We start from the raw sequence: 22303 nt of genomic DNA on the forward strand, positions 1-22303 counted from the left end.
CATTTTGTGTCCTCTTATCAGGAATACTCTTTGTTGCAAGCTTACCAATAAAGGCAGAATCCCTGCTGCCTCATCCTATTCTCAAATGAAATGTCTTGTGTGAATAATTTGCCTGTCCCTGAGCAGAGACCTCATGTTTATCCTTCACCTTAGAAGGTGGGAGCATCTCCAACCTCATTTCCTGTAGTACCTGGGGGGTTTCAGTCATTTTAGTAAGGGGGGTGTGTTGCTCTGTTACAGTAGTGCTGTAGTTGATCCCTCCTGTGTCTCCTTTATCACCATGCATAGTGTGAAACAGGCCATGAGGATTCTCCAAAGCTACTGGAGGAGGCAGGTGCTGCTAGCAGACACTGAAGAAGCCTGTGCTGTTGTTGCTGACTCTTTTCCTTGCAATTAATAAAAAAGACTGTTCTAAGAAAAAGAAGTGCTACTTGGATACACCTGCTTTTCCAAAAGCCGTGCAGCTGGTGGAAAGGAAATGGTGTCTAACAGGTGAATGGTGGGAGTGTGTAAGCAGGCACCCTGCATAGCTTCCAGGGCTTTAGCAGTGCAGACAAGAGGGTTGGTTTAAATTAGATACAAGAGAGGTTTTTACAATGAAGGTGATAAAAAACTGGAACAGGTTGATCAGAGAGGTGTTGGATGGAAACATTCACCTGGAAACATTTAAAATGAGATTGGATGGGGCTCTGAGCAACCTGATGTAGTTGAGGATGTCCCTACTCATTGCAGGGAGGGTGGATTAAATTAAAGGTGCATTCCAACCCAAACTATTCTATGACTCTGTGCATCACAGAAAACAAGGTGTGCCTGTTGTCCTAGGTAAAAGTAGTGGTTCCAGCTACTCATTTGCAAGTATAAAGCAGTGGGCATCCTTGTACTTTGTTCTTCCTGACAAGCCAGACTGCAAATGGCTTCCTGTGGTCAGGAGCCACATCTGAGAGTTTCAAAGGCATCATATGCCAGCTGGGGACCTTGCAGCTAGAAGAGCATACATTTCAGATGAGATCAGAGTTTACTAGAAGGAAAAGAAAATCTTAGGAAGGGTATGAGTTAGAGATATGACTGAATGCATACTCAGTCTAGGCAAATTATGTATTGTGATGGTTCACACTGGTTTTGATGCCCTCTTTTGTGGGGGATGCTGAAGCGCTACATTTTGAAGTCGCCCAGTTCTGATATCCACCCAAAATTTGTATCTTTGTAAGACTGTTTCAGAACTTGCAATACGCAAGGTAAAAAAGTACCTCATCCTTTGAATGGTTTCACTTCTGTGTATAAGAGAAGGGCACCTCCCCATGCTGCCCGCAGAGCTGTTATTGTAACTGGTAGTTAATATGCAACCATAATGTCCACAGAAAGTCTAGGTTTCCACTATTATTTCTGTACCTTGACAATGTCTTTTCTAAGAGTGGCAAGGGAGGGGCAGGAAAGGAGAGATTTCCTTTGTATCGCCTTAAAAGGGCTAAGCAAACTTAACTGTAAGCCACAGAATATTGATCTGACCTTCACTTAAGTCAAACTCTACATAAAATCTGCTGTAAATATATGGAACAATTGCTGCATAATTCCATCCCACTCTTTCCTACTGAGCTGTAAAACAGAAGTACATTGAACATCAGATGATTTAAGGAGGTTGCTTACATTAATGTTTTGTTCCTGCTGTCTCATTGGGCAGGTTCAGGATCTCAGCGCACTCTGCATGCAGGCTCAGCATGAGCAGAGTGCTTTTACTGTGATGTCCATAATTCTTATTCATACTGTTATTTCCTCACCTGTACTGGCAATCTCATGTGTTGGGTATTCCTGTTTGTTAAGGGGATGAGTTTGTGCCTTTTCCCTGTTTTGTTCCAGTTTATTTTGAGTTAATTTAGGATCCAGTAAGATGTTTGTGGAGTTCCAATACAGCTGAATCCATGGAGAATTATCACCCATGACTTTTGTTGTCATTGTTACTCAGCTGTCTTCGATTAAATCTAATTCCTCACAGCTAGGCTTTATAAACCAAAATATGTTTACACCTTACTGATCATCATCTTTTTCTCCATCACTGGTAATTACATCAGGTGATATTTGTGCTTGTATGAGATTTTGTGAAACCTCTTACTTAGTCTTCTCCCCAGTGAAGACTGGCCATTTCATGCTTTTATTTTCCATCCTCTGGCTAGTTTATATTCCAGAAGAGCTGTTTCCCTCTGAAAAGTTAATTATGTCAATGGGGAAAATAAGTTAATTATGTCAATGGGGAAAATAAGTCAAAAGTTGGTTAACAAAGAGGAAAGGTGCAAACTGCATCTTGTTTCTAGAGGTGTGGCAGGATGTGAAGAGCCAGATAGGTTTGTTCCTTACCTAGACATCAGCACACCAGGGCAGTATAGGGAGCCAGAATTCAGAAGCACTGCTGCTTCTTTGCTCGTTATCAAAGAATAAATAGGTTAATATTTGACTTTGAGGATAGGCATAGCTTTTCAAGGAGAGCTGAAACCAGTCGGGAATTGAGTACAACAGTATGTAGGAAAACGTGCACTAGCGTTATTTTGCATCTTTCAAGAATGGCACACATTGTTTGTTTTGTTACTAGTGATTTTTTTGAGTTGCCAAGGACAGCTTTTTTGTTTGGAGGTGGTCACTGGCTAAGGCAGTTTCCTGGAAAAAAAAGCCCTACTGATAACCAAAGCAGCTGTGGGTTTTGATATCCCAGCAAAGGGAAGAGGAGCCAGGGCCACAGCTTCCATGATGCTTCAGCTTGATTCCATCTTACTGAATAGCCGTGATCACTTAGGAAGGTGGCGTTGGCTTCATGCCTGTGGCAGGTTCAGTCACTGAAGCCGTGCTGCAGTAGCCGGTACATTGGAGTGCCATGATGGCAGTGCAGATGGAGCCCATTGTCTGGAGGGGCACTGCTCTTTAGGTGTTGTCCTCTCCTGCCTTTTGCCATGAGACAGTATGTTCTGAAGCAATGGATTTCCATTCCTTTGCTTGGGAGGCCTGTGGTTGGATAACTATCATTTTGGTCCCCTGGCAAAGAGGCTGATAGATTGCCCTTGGTACTGTAGTTAAACTAGCTTCTTGGTGGGGCTTTCTTTGTGTTGGTTGGGTCTGGCACTGCTTTTGAAATCAAGTACAAAACACTTTGGCTAAGTGGGAATTAAGTCCTGTGTTAATTGTGGCACATCACTCCTCAGAAGATAAAGACCTGAAGTACAATTTATCTCAAGGAGGAGGGAGCTTTTCTAGGGGTGTGATTTCATCTGCAAGATTCCATTTGTTCTCAGGTGAAAGGGTAGAGAAGCTGTGATGGCTCCTGGCCCAGTAGTTGGAAAGCCAGTTCTCAGCCTTCAAGACTTTGTGAAGAACGTGTGTTTCTCAGGGCGGTTGAAGTGGAGGGTTACTGAGTGCTCTGTTAAGTTCAAGCAAATGGGATAGAGATTAAGAGTAGCATACAGGCCCTTTAAGAATAAATTGGCAAAAGAAGAGCTCAGTATTTAAATTTAGTGCAGACGAAGAGGGAAAAAATTCCCTGCAGCATCTGGTTTATATTACTGCTCTCTGCCTCAGTGGAAGGGTGTGTTTACAGTGAAGCTCTCCAGTGCATAATGAGGGGGGTGCTCAAACTGTTTGTTTCTGGGGAACTGTGGTGTGAGGGTATGCCTTGCAGCCATCTCCGTGTCCTCCCTTTGGCCTCTTTGATCCCATCTCAGCTGTTGAGCAGAGCAGAGGGGTGCCCTGTTGGGGCTGAGGTGTCTGAGCACAGCACTCCAGCTTTTAGGGTTCTCTAATATTGCTTCTTACTGTGGCATCTTCCCATTTTGCTCAGCCTAGAAATGGAAGCAAATATAAAAGCCCTTATAATGAGTTTATGCAGACATATTACCAGCGGCTATGTACAAAGACTAAAACTGCTGATGTGTCTGTGTTCCAGCTGTTGTAATGCTTTGAACAGAGCTGGTCACTTTGGATTTTTCTAAATGCAAGTTTGAAGCTCACTTTGGGAGATGGAGGGAGCAGAAGGATGGCTGTTTTAGTTGTGGTGGAATTTCTATTTTGTGTGTATGTGTTTTGTTTATTAAAGTGTGGTTTGTGGTCTCTGAGGAGTTTCAGCAGAGCCCAGTGCCAAAAGGAAACCTGAAATGGTAGCAGTAGTGGCGTGAGCTGCTCATCGGAACATAGCCCAGCTTTGCATAGCAAGTTCTTTACAGAGACGTGTGGATGCAACCTGTGCTAGTGCTCACCTCCACCAGTAGCTGGTACATCCTGTAGTGTATCTCCCTAAGGACTGAATGCAACTGTGGTCATGAATGCTGTAAATGTACAGCTGGACTCATAGGGGGCTCCTGTGCTCTGTTTGTCAGACAAGGAGGTTAAAAATTAATTTGATTTACATATCACCTGATAACATATCTCGTATTGCAGGATTTCATTATGTTCAAGGCCAAAATACAAATTCTTTTAGATGGAAAAATAATTCCTTGCCCACAGAGCTAGTGATCATTTCAGTGTCTGCTATTTGAAACTTTAGGGAATAGATGCCATATGCTTCCAGGCAGAAGGAAGAGAAATGGAAAATTCTATATTTATGTTCATGTATAGTAAAGATTTTTCAAATGGTCATTCTCTCCAGCTGCTGCTGGACCAAAGCCTGTTGCCACCACTGCCAGATTGAGATTAACGCTTGTAACACAACACTCTTCACTCAGTTGTGTTTTTTTTTGCAATTTCTTTCATGCAAGAAAGCACTAAACTGGAGCCCATCTCCCCTTTTTCCTCCTCCTGTTCCAGAATGAGTCAGTGTCAGTTACTGTTGTGCAATTTTCATCACCTCTTCTCTTTAAGCAGTAGCAGAGGCAAATAATAATAATTAATCTTTGCCTGACCCTATCCAAATTGGTCACCTCAGCTATTCACCATCCTTCTCCCTACAGGTGAATTGAAATTTAAACCTTACTGTCACCTCTCTGCCCTCCTCTTTCAGCAAGCCACCATCTTGTGAGCTGCCGTGTTCACTTCCCAGTGACTGTCCTCCTAGAGACAGCCTGCTTCACTACACTGAGGAACTGCATGATTGATGGCAAGGCTGGCAGCACAAAATATTTTCATTATATGCACCCTTGCTGTAAACAGACCCTTTTCTGTAGAGCAGAACAAAGCCCAAATTGCCAGAGCTATCCTGAAACTCACTCTTCTGAAAATGGGGAATTTGCAACCATCAATTGAGAGCACTCACAATTTAAGAAGAAAATATATGGGAGTATGGTTAAGGTTGGGAAAGGAAGGAAAAATACTAACAAATAATGTTAAAGTTGCCTGTAAAAAATTACTTTTAACTTTAGTTCTGCTGGGATTTTACTCTTCTATCTTTGCTCTTTTCTAAGATGTTTCCATTAATGCACAGTAACTTGGGACATTTTTCATGGCAAATAAGAGTTATTCCAATCCTCTTTTTTCCAGCTTAAAGCTGGTTTAAGGGAAGGAAGAAAGAAAAAAAAATAGTATCTAGTGCATTTTATTAGAAATTGCTAATACACCATAAACTCAGAGGTATATTAATTTTCCTTGATGAAAATAAATAAATAAATTTTCTTAGTCTTCTGTCCATCTGAAGGCTCCTCTTAGTGAGGGACAATATTTGAGATTTTTCTCATATTACTTAACTGAGCTAACATTTTCATACCCAGAATGATGCCTCCTCTGGTCTAATGAAAAATGCACCTCTTATACCAATGGCCTTTCCTATAAATGGAAAGGCCTTGGATATGTGTGGAGCACAGTAGGAAAAAAAACCCAGCATAGTTCTGGCACTTGGCATCCAGTTTACATCATATATCCTATCTTGTGGTGAGCTCTTCGACCTCATCTTCTAGAAATGAGAAAATGAGAATTTGGATGTGTCTGTGGCTAGTGCTTAAATCACTGTCTGTCCTCAGAAACTGGAGTTGCTACAGATTCAGCTCCTGCATTCAAATATTTCATGTGCTTTCCTGACTGCCCTGTGTGCCAGTTTCCCAAGCCAGACATGGCAGAGTGGTGTTAGTAACATAGGTTACATTTGGGCTTGTCACATCTTTTCAGAGGGTGACTGAAGAGCAGAGCATGACTTTAACAGAAGGCAGTCCTGGGCTGGTCCCCAAGTCCTCACCAGTCAATGGCAATGTCTGTTTGTTTGCCCAGGGCATCGATGCTGGGACTTGTGTCCCCTATGTCCCTTTGTTCTCTGTCTCTCAGAGAACATAGTTTGAAGCCTCCAGCATTCTGACATGGAAAAATAAAAAAGAGTAAACATTTCCTGATGGGCTGAACTGGCTGGTTAGCAGTGTTTTCCTCCCAGTTCCTTCTGCAGTGTGTTTCCTGCTATGTTCCCTTGGGCTTTCCTGTCATCAGGATTGTGAAAATCTTGCTGCTAGGTTTAAAAAGAGATCAATTTTTTACCAATAGTATCTGGTAAAGTGTGTTCTGCGTGACTGCTTTTAAATAACGCAGCAGCTCCTTACGGCTCCTTTGGACGTGGTTAGAGTCATCAGACTTCTTCTGTCATTCTGCCACTCTCCCCTACAGTGCAGGGCCTGAACCCAACTCCCAGCAGTCAGTGGAAACGTTCTCCTTGGTAGCCTTTGGGTTAAGTCCAAAGTTTGCTGCCTTTCCCAGGCTTTACCTCTGGCAGCTATTCTAACAAGCTCAACACCCTCCCAAAGTATTGCAGATCCCTGGTGCATGTGTCTTTCCCTTTTCATAAAGGTTTTGGAATATTAGACTATAAACCCATATCACAACCTTTTAAAATAGCAAACAATACCAATAGATATTAGCTCAGAGCTACTGTGCTACTAACAACTGGGACTGCTTTTGCTAATGGTTGAGGTTGAATAAAAGATCAAAGAAAGGGGAAAACAAAAATACCCAGCAAACTGGAATGTTTCTCTTTTGCTTTTAATCCTTGGTATCAGTTCCACATCTGACTTCATGTAGATAGTGTTTCTTTCTTTGAGAAACTACATAAACAATCTCAAGACAATATAATTAAGATAAAAATAGATAAAAATATGAGGTTTTGCTCATGAGATCAAGAAAGTCTTTAAAGATTGCATCCCCTTAAAGTTAAGTATATTGTCCTTAGATTCCCAGCCTGAATTTTTGGTGGCTGTGGGCAAGGCCAAGGAGCATGAGTTTGGAGCAAAGACAGCAAATCGAAGGACACATGGGAGTCCTCAGCCAGATGTCATGTTGGGTGAACCAACATTGCTTCCATCTCTCTTAATGCAATTGCTGGTCTCCTGGGATGTCTGAAACATTGAACCACAGCAGTGTGGAACAAAACTTCTGCTGTAATTATGCCCTATCATAATTTTTAATCTTCAGCTGTCCTTTTTTTCTTACTTTATGTTAAGATCTGCATCCTGGTCTGAACACAACATGCTGGGAAGACATCATCTCCCCTTCTTTGTTCCCTTGTACTACTGAGCCTCAGTTCCCATGTTTGCTGGGTCCTAATCTCTGCAGGGGACTGTGCCCTAGATGCCTGTTAGAGCTCCTGTGTCAGATAGCCATTGCAAAGCTGTGCTCTACTGCCACCAGTGTTTCTGGTACCTTGGCTTAGATGCTCTACACTGTTTTTCACTCTGCTGTCCAGGTGTACCCACAGACTTGGCACAGATCACTCAAAGTACACCTCAGTACCAGTCAGGACTATATTTACTGCATGAATATAGGAGATTCCATCACTTGCAGTGCATGTGGTAGTAAGTCAGTGCTAGAAGCTTGCAGTGGCATGCAGATGCCTTAAGGCTCATGAAGATGCTCTCTAATTAGACCCCTCCTCAGGCTGTGGTGTTCACTGAGAAATAACTTGCAATTCAGTGCTTTTGTAGAGAGTTTAAATTCTGTTGTATTCTACTCTTAGATGACATATCCATGCCTAAGCACAGAATGTCTTAAGATTCCAGAAAAGACCATCTTCATAGTCTCACCACCCGTAGTACCTTTTGTACTTTCAGTATCCAATTAGAAGTCATGATGCAATTCAATTTTAAATATGGCCATTACCTTAATAAATACTTGTCCCCACAACCACAGGATACAGAGACACTGATCTATGTAATTTTTGTTGTTATTAGTGGTTTCATTTAAACTATAAGTGAAAAAACTGTTGAACCTGCAACTGTGCAAATATGTGAGGCCCCCCTAAGAGTTAAAGCCTGGGAGGTGAAATTCCTGTGGTCAACTCCCAGTAATTCACTGAGGATCTGATCCTCCTGACACTGCTTGTCTGTTCACTGTGGAAGGCTTGCAGGTTCAATTAGACACGAAGTGGACACACTGGAAAGCTTGTGCCACACTAAATATTTGCCTTCTCTTCATGTGTGAGAAGGTGTAGGTCTCACTCCCATCCCAATTGTCTCTGCTGGCTTTACAGAGGTATCAACAGTAAAAGGTGACAAGTCCTGCTGCTCTGTTTGTGTGAATGAAAGGAGCAGCATCTGCTTGGGGGGTTATATGGAGGAGCAGTTCCACCTTTTCAGTCTCTGTGTTTTGTGTTGTGGGGGTGGAGATGGGAGGAAGAAGGGGTGCTGAGGTGGTCCCTTTTCAGGGTTCCCAAGGCTCGGTTCTGTGTTTTGCCTTTTAGAAGACATTTACTGCTCACATGGGTTAGCACTGAGACTTTTTTACAGTGCCTTTATGTAAACATTCAGTATCTTGCCTTCCCCCAGATCAGTTAAATCCTTTTATCCAGCAATAAATGTGACATTCCCTGCTCTGACCTGACATTTTATTTATTCCAGAATGGCTGATGAATCTCCATGCAGCTCTCACACAGACTTTCAGTTATCTTATGTCTGAGTAATGGCAATTCTTTTTTTTTTTTTTTTCTGACCTTCATGAAGCAATCTAATCACACTCACCCTAGCAGCTACAGCAGTAATTTTTGTTTTTTTTTTTTTTTTTTTTCTGACCTTCATGAAGCAATCTAATCACACTCACCCTAGCAGCTACAGCAGTAATTTTTGTCATCCATCACTTTTAAACATGCCTTTCAGTTCATATCTCTTCGGTATCATCCCTTTCTTCACCTTATTAAATATGAGGTACCTATCATTGTTTTAAGGCCCTATTTCAATCTCTCCCATTCTTTCTGCTGTGAGATGTCAGCCTGCACTTGTATCAGCCCCTGATGCCAGCTGTCTGCTCATTGCATTTTCAATTGCTTTCTTGCTCTTGTTTGTGCTGCCTCACTTGCTTAGGTGTGATCTGCTATAGACTGGCAGTTATTTTGTCTCCCTGACATTAGGCTGGCAGCACCAACAGCATGGCTCAAACTAGAGCAGAATGCACTGTGGCAGCAGGATGTAGCTATTGAGAACAAGGTGATGGCTTCAGACATTGGGGAGTGGAGGGGATTCAGGCCTGTGGTCTTGCATAGGAGGCTGCAGTTCAAACACATTGGTGTAGCTTGTAGGGGTTGTGAACTGTTTGTTCTTTTTTCAGATAGGATCAGTCTTTGTGGATCAAGTCACTCTAGTTTACTATGATCTTGATCTAGAAAATGACAAGAGGTAGGCTGTGGGTATGCTGAGACCACTGCCAAGCACCCTGACTAACACTACCTACTTCCACCCTCATCTCGAGTCTGACATTGAAGTGCTTTGGAGCACAGAGCGGCTTTTCACCTTACGTATGTATGGTAGCTCCTAGCACAGTAAGATCCCCATGCATCTTCAGGGCTCTTACTTCTTTGGTAGCACATGTGACTCACAGTCATCTTGTCCTAGGAGCAATTTTCTTAATTTTGGAAAATCCTATTTCAAGTGAATGACCTTAACAACTGCAGACCTTGTTGAAAAGGCGACTCTTCCAGAGCTGGGAATGACTCCTCTGGAGCTGGGAATTATGCATTTCACAGTTGCAAATGACTGTGAGAGCTCTGAATGTTGACAGCACAGTGTGTCTGGGACAGTGATGACCAAGGAGATAAATGTATCCAAAAATCTTAGTTTTTTCCTGAATGTTTTATTCAAGAGTTGGTGTTAGTGGTGATGGAAGCGAAGCCCAAAAGCATAGTATATCTGTGCCGTGTAGCCTATCCTTTCTGATTACTTGCTCTTTGACAGGGAGCCCCAAAGCTTCATGCCAAACAGTTTTGGAGGCCCTTTCTTGCTTGAAATACAGCTATCGTTTATTTTATCCAAAACATTTGCCATCACCCCTTAGAAAACCAGATTATTTCAAGGTTTTTTTATGTTCCAGGACTGCAGAGTCCCTAAACTTCTGCCAATGCTTTGCGTTAGTTTTGCAGCATCCTTACAGAGCAGTGGGCAATACATTCAGCTGTTTCAATTAGTCAACCTGTTTACATAGCTCTAGATTTAAAAAACATGGGTAAATGAAGCTGTAACTTCCTCTTCTTCCCTTTCCCATCATCAGCAAAGTAAACAGCCAAAGAAGAGCCACAGAAAAAGCACCACCTGTGAATCCTCCCAGGAAACTCTGGACAGCCCCAGATGTCTCTGAAACTACACTGTAGAAGGGCTTTCAGCCAGATCAGCTCCTGCACTGCTGGCTCTGAGGCTTAATATAAACTGAGAGGTCCCACACCTACACCTTCATGGCAGAAGCAAGACAAATCTTCATTGGAGCAGTTGTGTTAGTTGTGAATCCACCAGAGGGAAGGTGCTTCCCTGACCTGCTTCATGTTAAAAGAAGTCTTGTACCTTTGGCCCATGCTCTCAGATAGGCCAGAACTAGAGCAGAGCTGCATATCCTGCTTTGTGTTACAGTGCCAGGTGTTCTCTGTCTTCCCCCCAGCCTGTTCTTGGACCAGGAGGGTGGCACCTCACCTTCATGATGAAATCAGTACTGGGTCTGAATAAGCCTGGATGGTGATGTATAAAGTGCAGGCCTGCCATCAGGAATATAAGGCTGCTTGTGCAGGCTTTCATCCTGGTGTCTTGGCCCTATCCTGTGCGGAGCAGTTGGAGTTCAGCTTCCATGAATCGAATAGTCTGGCTTTCGGTGGTTTGTTGCCACTTTTTAGTCTATAAATAGTTGCATCATAGTGTGGTAAAGTGATTTCTTCCAGTATATCTTGAAATGCTATAAAGCATGTGGGAAATTCAGCATATAAAATGCAGAGACAAGCTCTGTTTAATTTTTGTTATGAGAGAGCTGGAAGCAAGTTGACATTTATGAGCTGATTTCATCGGAGAGAGGAGTATAATGAAGAGTCTTGCTAGTCTGAACTTCATGATAAACTCTAAAGGACCTTACTTCTTGCTAGTTGATAGCCTTGTATAATTTTGGGGGTTTTTTCATGTTTTTTGCATGTTTGAAGGCTTCCTGTTTTTCCCTAGATATTAGTGCTCTCTGGTAACTCTAGGATATAGCGACTTTACTGGTCTGAAATACCAGCCAGCTCATTGATTCAATGGTCAGTAGCTTTCACATACCAGAAAAAGATTCTTCGTGAAATGGTGCAGTTCTGTAGCAGAAGTGGAGATAAAGGCTTCAGAGGCACAAATGTAGATGAGAACAAATATTTACTCTGTTGGACAGGAAGTGTGCTGGATTGAGATTTCTGCCCTCACCTTTAGCCTGTTGTTAGCTAATAAAAGGGCATTTCTGACTCCAAGGCAGTTAATGCCACACCAGTGGGAAAGCAGTGTGGAACAGACTCTGGGTTTTTTATTTTTTGCTCCTGTCTTCCAGGATATGAGAATTAAGAACTGAGCAAGATACTGAGAAGTGTATTCCAGTGAGCAAAAATGAAAACTCAGGCACTGAATTTACTCAGCGCTTTTTGCAAGTGATGTGCTCCTGATTCATTGCCTGTGTCCAAAAGGATGAATTGGCTGTCAGAAGAGTTTATTTTCTCTGTGCAGCAGATCCTAGATCTTCTGGACAAAGGGAGACTTGAGTGGAGAACTTTACACTGCCAGGGGGATTCAAGCTGGCTTAGGCTGTTACCCTTAGGAGCTCTTGATGCTGTAGTGTTGTTCTCATCCTGAGCTGCAGAGTGCTTTGGAAAGTGGCTAAAAAGTCGTGACTGTGTTCTGTGTTTCCAAATTGCAGGGGCTGTGCCCTGGGGTTGGTAAATGCAAGTAGACTTATAATTTGTCTTTTCAACTTCAGAGAGTCCTTATGCAGCCACCAGATGGTTCTTTGAGCGAGTGCTGGTACTGCACAGTACAGTGTAATGATACCTCCTGTTTTCAGGGCATAGCACTTGAGGAAGTAGTGTGGGCTATACTTTGTGTTTAAGCTTGGAACTCAGCAACTGCAGTTAAGCCAGAACAGGACATTAGCACTGATGCTAGTGGTACTGAACTGTTGTGGAGGTGGTGAAATTGTGCTGCAAGTGTCTTTAATGATTCCTTCCGAATAACCAATAAATTTTCTTTCAGCCTTTCTAAAAGGCCTACTCTATTAGAAACCAAAGCTCTTCATTGTGCAGCCTTCATCTCATTGAGTGTCATACCTGTAATTCTTTAGAGGTCAGCTGCTGATAATGTAACTTGTCTACACAAACAAAACTCTTTGAACTACCCCTGTCCTGGAGACTGGACTTGGAACATAAATACCAAAAGGGTTTATTGAATGTCTTTCTTCTTTTCAAAACTGTAATGTGGCTTCAAATGCAAAGCAACATGCAGTGGAGGTATTTCAGGTTAGAAGATGAGACTGGGGAGTATGACAAATGGTAACTTTTCTCTTAATTCAGGTTCAAATAAAAGGCACTTGGGGTGGCTCCCTGTACTTGTGATGAGGTTTGTTTGGAGGTTCTGCAGTACCTAGAGGTCCCCTGAGGGGAGAGGACAACCATTTTTGAGTATTTTTGGGCATTCTAGCAGATATCCAAGCACACCAAGAAGTAATCCAAGAGATGTAGTATTCAGAAGTAGGGCTATAGTAGGTCTGCACTTCCTCCATCACTGTTAAAAACCAATAATATATATATGTGTATAAAGCTGTCACTTGCAGCACATGGACAGAGAAAATACTCAGTGGGCTAGTTGTATCTCATGAACAGCCTTTTAAATGCCCAGCTTTCTTCACTAGGGTTGTTGATGTGATCAGTTGTGTCCAGCCATAGCCTTTCTTGTGCCAGGGTGTTGACAGAATCTAGGATTACTTTGTAATTTCTGACCAATTAAATGAGCACCTCCTTGTCAGCTTGTATCACAGAATAGTGCAGAATAAGAAGCTGCAACCAAGCCTGTCAATTGAGCCTGTGTTGAGTGTGGGGAGGGTGTTAAGCAGCCACCCACGAGACCCCAGCATTTCTTCCAAGTGCTTTTAATATGTGGAAGGAGGATTCAGAGCAGTAGCATTAGGAAAGGGAAAATCACATAAGACCCTGAGAGGTAATGCTGGTAAATGAGTTACTGCTGAATGAGGGAAAACTGGAACTGGATTGTTGAGCTTTATTTTTCAGGGCCTCCCCAGCCAAATCCTTCCAGTTAGTAAGTTAATGATGGCCTAGTCTGTCTGTTCAAGTAGCAAGAGAGAGATATTTGTGGTGGCCGTGGGCTAGCATCCTCCTTAATTGATACAGTATGTTCAGCCTCCAGACTACCAAGGTGGAAAGGATCCCATTATGGGGCAGCTGGGTTGCTTTATTAGTAATCCTATTGCTTAAAAAAAGCTGTGTGTGCAGCAGTTTTCTGCCTACTATAATAAACCATTAGCTGTTACTAGATGATTGCATCAGTCCTTGTTTAAGATAATTTTATTTAAATAAAATTCCTTGCAGCATGGGCTCGGCTGCAAAAGTTGTTGCAAGAATGAACCTGATTTGTCCCATCAGTTGTGTAAGGAACGTATGGCATTGCAGTAAGCAGGAGCCACAGAGGGTTTGTATTCTCGCCCAGCAGGGAATGCAGCAGGTCAGAACCCAGGTGCACTGCTACACACATGACTAGCAGAAGTGCAGCACTTTGCAGCCAGGTAAATTGATCTTCTTTTTCAGACATGTATGAAGTATTGTTTGAACATCCTGCTTTCTTTTCTGGTGACTGGAAAGAGAGTCTTGCTGTCATTTCCTCTACAACATTAGAAGAAAGCCTGGGCTAGCACCCATAGCTTTCAGCCCACCCCAAGACCTCCCTTTGCAGAGCACACGTGTAGACAGCATCAAACTGTGCTACTAGCCTGAGATTTGTGTGCTAGCAGCTCCATCCCCTTCTTAACAGGAGCCAAACCTTTGTGGACAAATCTGAACAGCAGAGCTCTGTTGAAGTACTTGATTAAAATTCATCCTCCAGCATAAACACAAGAAATGAGGGTTCCTTGGTGGCTGTCAACACTGCTGCTTTTCAAGAAGGGTGGTGGTGGTCTGGAGAGGCAGTGCTCCAGAGAATTCTTTTGCTTAAGCCAGACCTTTCTCCTGTTGGAAAAGAGGCATCAAGCACTGCTCTGGCTCAGTTGCAGCTTCTCCAGGGCTGTTACACAAATATGGCAGTCTCTTGGCTGTGTCAGAAAGTTTACGTTCACCCATGGAAAGCAGAGCTCTGTGGAAGAGTGATTTAGCAAGGAGAGAAGTAAAGAGCATCTGGAAAGGTCAGATAAAGCTGGAATGTCACTGTCACAGCCACAAAGATTAAACTGACCATATTTTTTTATTTTTTTTTTTTAATATCTGTCATTTATGTGGCTGCGGTAGCTTCAACATTTACACTGCTAAAATTGCTCAGCAGCTGAAGTGCCTTATGACTGCTTTCTTTCAGCAATGAGCTCTCTAGATTTGCTCTGAGTGGTATCATGGTGCTGCTGCTTTTGAGGCAGAAACATTCTTTAGTGTGTTGACTTACTGTCCTGCTTCCCTAGGTTTCAGGATTTCTGCCTGAGCCACTTTCGTACCAGAAAGGTACTTGGATTGGAAATAACAGTGTGGAGGGGAAAGGTTATTGGCTTTCAGGAGCAAAAGCAAATATTGGGGAAGAGAAAAGCATACCAGAGAGTGCATGTATGTATACACAAGGTGGTATGGGTAGGTTTGAAGCTGACAGGGCTGAGAGATACCTGGAAGGACCTAGCTGAAGATGGTATCTCATGAGAGTTTTGGTTGCAGGACTAGCTATCACCTGGCTGTTGCTTTAACTAGCTCTTAACTGGGAAAGGCTTAATACAGTGAAGAAGCAAGGACTTCTCATATTGTATCAAGAAAAAGAGTTAAAATAGGTATGCAGGTAGGCTTCTAGAGGATATGCCAACAGTAACTGTGCTGAGGCAGTAGAACAGTTAATCATATTTGCTTTGCTTTTAATAACATTTGTTATTCTTTTTATTATCTGACAAGTTATATTGTGGTAGAATGTGCGATTGTTTGTGCCAGACCCAGCAGCCAAATAGCAAGAGTTGATCTTGATGTCAGGGATCTTGCTGATTAGGCTGGGTGTAAAAAAAATAAAAAATAAGAAACCCAAAAATACTATGAATCATAACTAGATAGGAGCAGGGAGTACAGAGAGCAGTGATAAGAAATGCATCCATATTCATGCAAACACATGTGCTCCTTCATCAGACATCTTCCATACTGGACAGTGAACGAGAGGCAGACCTGCAGGGCTGTCCTGGCAATCTGTTCTGTCCAAAAATAAAATTACAAGTACAATATATGGAAAGATCCATGGGCCAAGAAACACAGCTCTGTTTGCACCTCTTGTGCAGTTGCCACAGAAAATTTATGGTGTGAGGTTTCTGTGCTATTATTTAACAGTAAGTAGTTTTCCAGCTCTGAAACTTCCATAAGCCTCAAGATTAACAGACTATTTGTTTTCTTGTCTTTGAGACAGAGAGTTAGAAGTAAGCAGGAGAATAATCTCCAGACTTCTGTGTCTGCAGACAGCAAGGAAGAACGGCTGCTGTTTCTGAGCAGCTTCCCGCCTGGCAGTGTATTTTTGCCCTCTGAACTGGGATGCAAGTCACCTCACCACAGCAAATACAGATATGGTGGTTTTTTGGTGGCTTTTTTTCCTTGCCTGGCTGTTCCCAGGGCCAGGCCTGCACCAGAAAGGTGGCTGGCTGCTTTTGACAGCCCTTTCCTCTTTTGAAAACTTGCTTGCTGGTGACAGGCAGCACAGCAGGGCTTAGCAGCTGCTCTGAGCCAATTGTCACTGGTAACTGTGACTCAAGACGTGGGGAGGAGCGGCTGTGTTGCCCAGAAGGTGGCTGGGGTGAGTGGGAGGTTTCAGTAGGTTTCCTAGAATCACTGAGAGGATCCTGTGCAGATGCATGAAGCCAAATCAGTAAAAATGGCTCAAAACAAGACTGCCAGGATTGGAAGACTCAGTGGACTCAGCTCTCCCTTCTCTTGCTTCCCTCTACTTTTCTGACGCATTTCTCCAGGCTTTTCCTATCTGTCAGATCTCTTTCCAGTTTACTGCTTTGAAGTAAGAAGATACTTTACCCCTCTGCTGTATGTACAGTAAATGCAACATTAAGCTGTTTTCTGATGATTGTTTTGATAGATACTGCTCTGGGTTGATCTGTGGTGAATACAGTTTGTGAGTCCCACTGCAGTTATTAAAAGCATTCATAATCCTGCTTTCTTGTAAAATGGCCTAATGCATCCATGCTGGGATACTGGCTGTTGCTGTTCACATATGCTATTGTGCTGCTTATAGAATTATGCTTGTTAGAGCTCATGTAGACCTAAAGATGCCTTGAGAAAATGTCTGCACATCTGAGAATTGCCTCATGGAAACTGTGCGTGCTCTATCTGTTCACCCTTTGTGGTCTGTGTTCTTGAGAAGCTGAAGTGTCCATTCTGCCACTCATGGCTAATGGCAGTGTTTTGCAGAATTGTGTCACTTCAGCCTGTCTGAGTCCATGATGAGATGGAGATGGTTCAGTTGAGAAGTTGGTGCTGGCTGGGAGACTTTTGTTTCCTACCAAGCCCTATGTGACTCTTGCAGTAATAAAAATACTCGCACTTATCTAGTTATCCTGCCAGGTTTTCTAATAAAGCAAAGTTTAGAAGATTTGTGGTTTGCGTGTAATTTCATCTGTGTTTCTTGGAACTGATGACCCTATACCACCCTCAAACTGTGCAGAGGGATGCCCTGTAGAGCTGTATTGGAAATATCAGTGATTTAAAATAATGATCTGCTTTGGGCTGATGGAGAGCAAAACTGAAATGACTTCAGAGAAGTAAGACAAGAAATAAAAGGGCAGCCCTGTGGCTTGTGAATTAGATCTCAGGGTTCCTCCTCAAATTGACATGAATTTTGTCATGTCACCCAGAGCCAGACACTAGCTCAAGGTATTTTGCTTTGTCTGCTTTCCAGATATGAGAAGGAGGTTCATGGGCATCCACAACCTTTCTGACATAACTTGCTCTCATACTTTGATATGTGATGATGATGTAGCATTTGAAAGCATCTCTGCTCTCATTTGCCCTTTCTGGAAGGGTGAAGTAGACTGTCTGCAAAAGAGGGCCAGATAAATTAACCTCTCTTCTTGTAAAATGACTCAAGCAGTAGAAAGAAGAAAGTAGCACCAAAAGGATGTACTTCAGGATACAGGGTCCTTTTCCAAATAAAACCACTCTTATTAAAAAAAAACAACACCACCTCTTTTTTCCTCAGGGGATTAACAATAAAAAGCAATAAAAGGTGCTTAATTACTTACTTTTCTTTTTTCCAAGCTTCCAAATATGGAAGGAAGCTGGGCAATTTTGAAAAAAGAGATCCCAGACTTTCACAATACATGCATCTGTCCAAAGGGCCATTGCCATAAAAGTATTTACAGCTGTTCTGTTATCCTGCTTCATTCCATTGTCCCAGTGGAGAACAAGGCCAGAGCACAGCAGTGGAAAGCTCAGCAGCTGTTGAGCAATGCTTTTTCTAAGGGAAGATTCTGCCACACTATTTGTGGTCTGGTGAGCTCAAATGAGAGCAGGTTAGCAGTGAAAGCCCAGCTTTGAGACAACTAAGAACAATCCTGTTGCCATTTGGGGTAATCTTTCTTTTGAAATCCCATGCATGGTATATGTAGTAGTGAAGCATTTCTAAATTTTGGAGTGCTGTGCTTCAGTTTTAAATGAGTCCTTCATTCTGTGGTTCCCCAGCAGCTTAAAATGGCACAGCTGCTGCGGTCCACTCCACCCTCCTGCTTGGCCCTTGTGTGCCCAGTTTTCTTTTTGTAGAGGCTTGTTAGATTCTGCTGAACTGCCTCCATGCACTACTGAGCAAAGACCAGTCTGAAGAAAGTAAACAATTTTCTTTGCTGGGTCAGTGAGTTGAATTGGCTCTAGGACCGCATCTGGGAGGGGGAGGGAAGAGTTTCCCTGTGGTGTAGCACTGAGCTTTTGAATACATTCATTTTTGAGGAACCTCACCTTTCTATTTAGACAGTGATAGAGGGGTTATCAGGCTGTACAAAGGAAAGGGTTTACCTGGTCTGCTATTCAAACACTGCGGGACACATTCAGTAGCACTTGAACAAGCTTGTCCTCCTGGTTGCTACCATTTACTCTTAAAACAGTAGTTTTGTGTCAAACAGCTTCTGCATGTTCAGATGAGACTCAGATCTTTGATTCCCCTATTTAAGTCTATGCCACACAGATGTGTCTGAGATGTTTTATATTTGCTTCTTGAGTTTTCACCATCAAACTTTTCTTTTTCACACCAGTTCACATGGTACTCTTTTGAGATAACTCCTGTCACTTCTCTTGGAAGAGATGGTCTCTCCCCTGTCAGTGCCCCATGTGCCTGTTGTTCAGAGCATGGACTTACAGATTGGAACCACAAAAAATGTGTTGTCATCTGTTGCGGTGAAATTAATTTCTCTCACATGAGAGATACTTTTATCTTGAGATCAGAAGGTGCTTTCAAAAAAGAGTTTATTTAGCCTGAATAGTACTGACTGTATTGTATTTTGGGCCTTAGTCTGTCCTTAGTGATCTAAGCACTTAGCATGCTTTTAAAATCGTTTTCAGGGTATTCTAAGCCAAAAAGAAAATGAAAAACCTCTCCAGAACATCAGATGGGCTGGAGCTGTAAAATGACTGTATCAGATTCCCTCTGCTACAGAAACATCCTGCAACTTCCTTTGGTTATTCAGAGGTGCAAATGCTTTTACTCCACAAGGACATCGGATGGAGATGTAATAACCTAATGAGTGTTTGTCATGGTACTTAGCAGCACAGATTTGGTTGGAAACTGTTGTTTGGTTTGTGGGGAGATTACTGACTGCTTTTTATTTTTCTTTCCTGTGTTTTAGACATTTACAGCATGGTGTAATTCTCACCTCCGCAAGGCTGGGACACAGATTGAGAACATAGAGGAAGATTTCAGGGATGGTCTTAAACTCATGTTACTTCTGGAAGTCATTTCAGGTGAGAGAGGTTCTGTGCGGTGCTGCCCGTGCAGGATACTGACTGCAAGGGCTGAAATGCTGCAGTTTTTGCTGGAATGTAAAAACAGCTGCTTCCTGATTCAGAACAAATTTTTTCCCTAATAAATACATGTCTCTATGGCCATTTTGGAATGTATTCCAAAGCTCATGGCCTGTGCAGGCTGCCTTTTGCATTCCTGCTCTGACTTCTTGGCTTTTCTCTGCCTATCAGGAATGCACAACCTCCTGTGAAGATCCAGGCAGTGGCTCTTACTGCTTGGCATGGCTTATGAAGCAGCTCTGGGAAGTGTGGGAATGCTACACTGGGAAATCATACCAAAGCCACATGGCAATGAGAGTATGATAGAAGAAATGACTGGAAGAAAGAGTCAAACCAGTAAATCTTCTGTGTCATTCAGTTTCAGCCATGACTGAAGTTTTTCCATTCTAGTTTCAATCTGAACTCAATGTCCAAACCTTCATGGGGGGAAAAAAATCCCAAAGAAAAGCAGAATCCCCAAATACTCAGTCTGAAATAAAAGCTGTGACCTCAGCATATTAGGTCAGATTTGTTTTTACTCTGTGTCACAAATGTCCCACTACTAGACAGATACTTCCCAGGGATTATTTTATATAAGCAGTAATCCCTTTTGATGTGCTCATGGAATAAATACTCCAGTAAAGTGTTGTAGGAGGGATTGAAAGAGGGCAAGACTGTGTTTGTCAAACTGGAGTTGTTCACTCCCAGCTCACAGACTTTGTTTTGATGGCTTTTGAGCCAGTTACAACAACTCAGTGACTTGAATTCCTGACCTTGGTATGTTTTCCAATAAAATTGCCATGATAACAGCACTCAGACTGCATTTCCTATGTCCCTTTCCCTTTCCCTTTTCCCTTCCCTTTCCCCTTCCCTTCTTCTGTCTGTTTATCGTCAGTGTTTTTCAAGAAGTTATGAATACAGAATGAAATCTCAGCGGGTTTGCCCCTGCTGGTGGTTTGGAGGGATCCAAGTTCGAAACACTATCAGAACTTTGCAGTGTGCACACTGTTTCTGCAGGGCCTGTAAGAAAGGAGGTAGCAGAGTCCTGTTTGTGTATTTTCTGTACTTACATTCCCTCAGAGAGGGAAGTCTGCAGCCTGGACACTGGGGCACATGGGCCTTGATGGCTTAGCTTCTAATAGTTGGACTGGAAGATAGAGAAGAGAAGGATGTATAGGAGAAGGCAGACGAGGCTCACTGCTAAAGCAGGGAATTTTGTATCTCACACTATTTCATTTCCTTGCATCATCTCCCACTCTTCCTCTGCTGTTGTACCTTTGGTAGCCCGCTGGCAGGGCCTGTCAGATCCACCTCTGTTCAGGAAAAAGCCAGCAGCTTTGTGTGCCAGTTGCAGTGGTGTGGGCATGGCACGTACCTGTCCCAGTGCAGAGCGGCTCTGTGCCTGCTGCTGTAGGACCAGTGGACAGAGGTGTGGGGAGCAGCTGGGGACTGCATCCCCCCAGACACCACGGTCCTTCACACACTTAACACTGAACATCCTTTCCCTAGAGACAGCAGAAGCTAGAATGCAGCTCTCCTAAGTACAGTGGCAAAAAAGGAGAAGCATAGCACATTTTTTCCTCATTTCACTTCCATCATTGCAGTTCCCTTATCCATTGTGAGCCCACTGCTCATACAGAGCAGCTACCAGCTCCTCTAGCAACCCCTTAGGTCCATTGCTGGGGAAGTAGCAGCCCATATGGGGAGCAGTATGTGCGGGTCAGGAGTCTCCTGATGTTTGGCAAGGGCTCACCTGTATGTTTCTGCCATGATTACCACTCATCATCTGCCAAAATGATGAGTCTCTGGATGGCTGTTAGCCCTCCAGCTTCTGGCCTTTCCTTTCAGCTCTTGGCTCACACTTTTCATGTATTTTGGGGGACTGCAGAGCTGCTGATGGGAATTTGGCGTGGGCAGGGTTTCTCTGTGGCAGGCTGATCTCCTGTATCCCAGAGCATGATGGCCATAAGAGCTTTCAGCCATGAGGGTGCTGGGTCAGCTTGGCTGAGAGCCATGTGGAGCTGAGTGCCTCCTCCACCTGGCTGGGATGTGTGGGACCAAGGGAGCAGTGTCTGCCTCTGCCCGTGCTGCAGGGCGGTTCCTGCCACTCTGCCATGGCAGGAAGGATTGAGCCTGCATCAGGGAAGCTACTGGAGACCCTACGGTGCAAGAGGGACTGCCACTGGGACTGTGGGAAACCTGTTGCAGGGAGGGTGACCCTCACATGTGTCCTTGGGAACACATTGCTGCCAGGCAGCTGGGGCAGATAGGAAGTAGTTTTCCCACCCAGTGCAGTTTCCCAAAGTATGGGAAGCAATGATGATCTGCAAGAGGAGAGTGCTTTAGTTTTATTCATCGTGGTACCTTCTGGAGCTGTGCTACTGACAGGTCCCCTTGCAGCCCCACCAGAGCCCCTTGGTTCCCCAGTCACTGTACTAAGGGGGAAGTTCCATGGACTGTCCTGGGACTTCCTCATTGCAGGTCCTCTGCGGCTGGAAGTAACAACTGCAGCCCCCCTTTAGAAACTGCCCCAAAAGCTACACTTTCATTTTTCACCACGTGTTTCCTTTTCCTGACAAAGCCATTTTAAAAATAATACTACAAGACTAAAAAATGCTATACTTACATTTGCTACTTTTAAAATAAAGGTGTAATATGTTTTTTTTTTTTCCCCTTCAAACAGACAGAGTCACTAATTGAAATTTTACCTAGACAAATTTGCAGTGAACAACTTCTATGTCAACACATCCTTGTGTTGTTTAGCTTTTAAAGCACAGCCTTGGGCTACTTCATGAGAATCAGAGAATGGAGGCTTTCATTTTGTCAGCTGGAAGTGCTGAGAAATAAAGCCAGTGATGCCAATAGCTCAAAGTAGAACATATTTCTAGCAGGCTTCCTTTTAACAGTCCACATCATTAATAATGTACAGCATGGAACCAT

General features: G+C 43.2%; 1 protein-coding gene across 1 annotated transcript in view; it reads left to right on the forward strand.

Moving 5' to 3' along the window:
* Window positions 1-22303, forward strand: part of ACTN1 (actinin alpha 1) — a 75318-nt gene that overhangs the window by 10178 nt on the left and 42837 nt on the right. The window contains exons 2-5 of the mRNA XM_033515230.1: window positions 9478-9545; window positions 14812-14851; window positions 16059-16160; window positions 19210-19324. Of these exons, the coding sequence (XP_033371121.1) occupies window positions 9478-9545; window positions 14812-14851; window positions 16059-16160; window positions 19210-19324 (325 nt within the window). The remainder of the gene's footprint in view (window positions 1-9477; window positions 9546-14811; window positions 14852-16058; window positions 16161-19209; window positions 19325-22303) is intronic.

The sequence above is a fragment of the Parus major genome, chromosome 5 (assembly GCF_001522545.3).
Source record: "Parus major isolate Abel chromosome 5, Parus_major1.1, whole genome shotgun sequence".
In the NCBI taxonomy this organism is placed as follows: Eukaryota; Metazoa; Chordata; class Aves; order Passeriformes; family Paridae; genus Parus; species Parus major.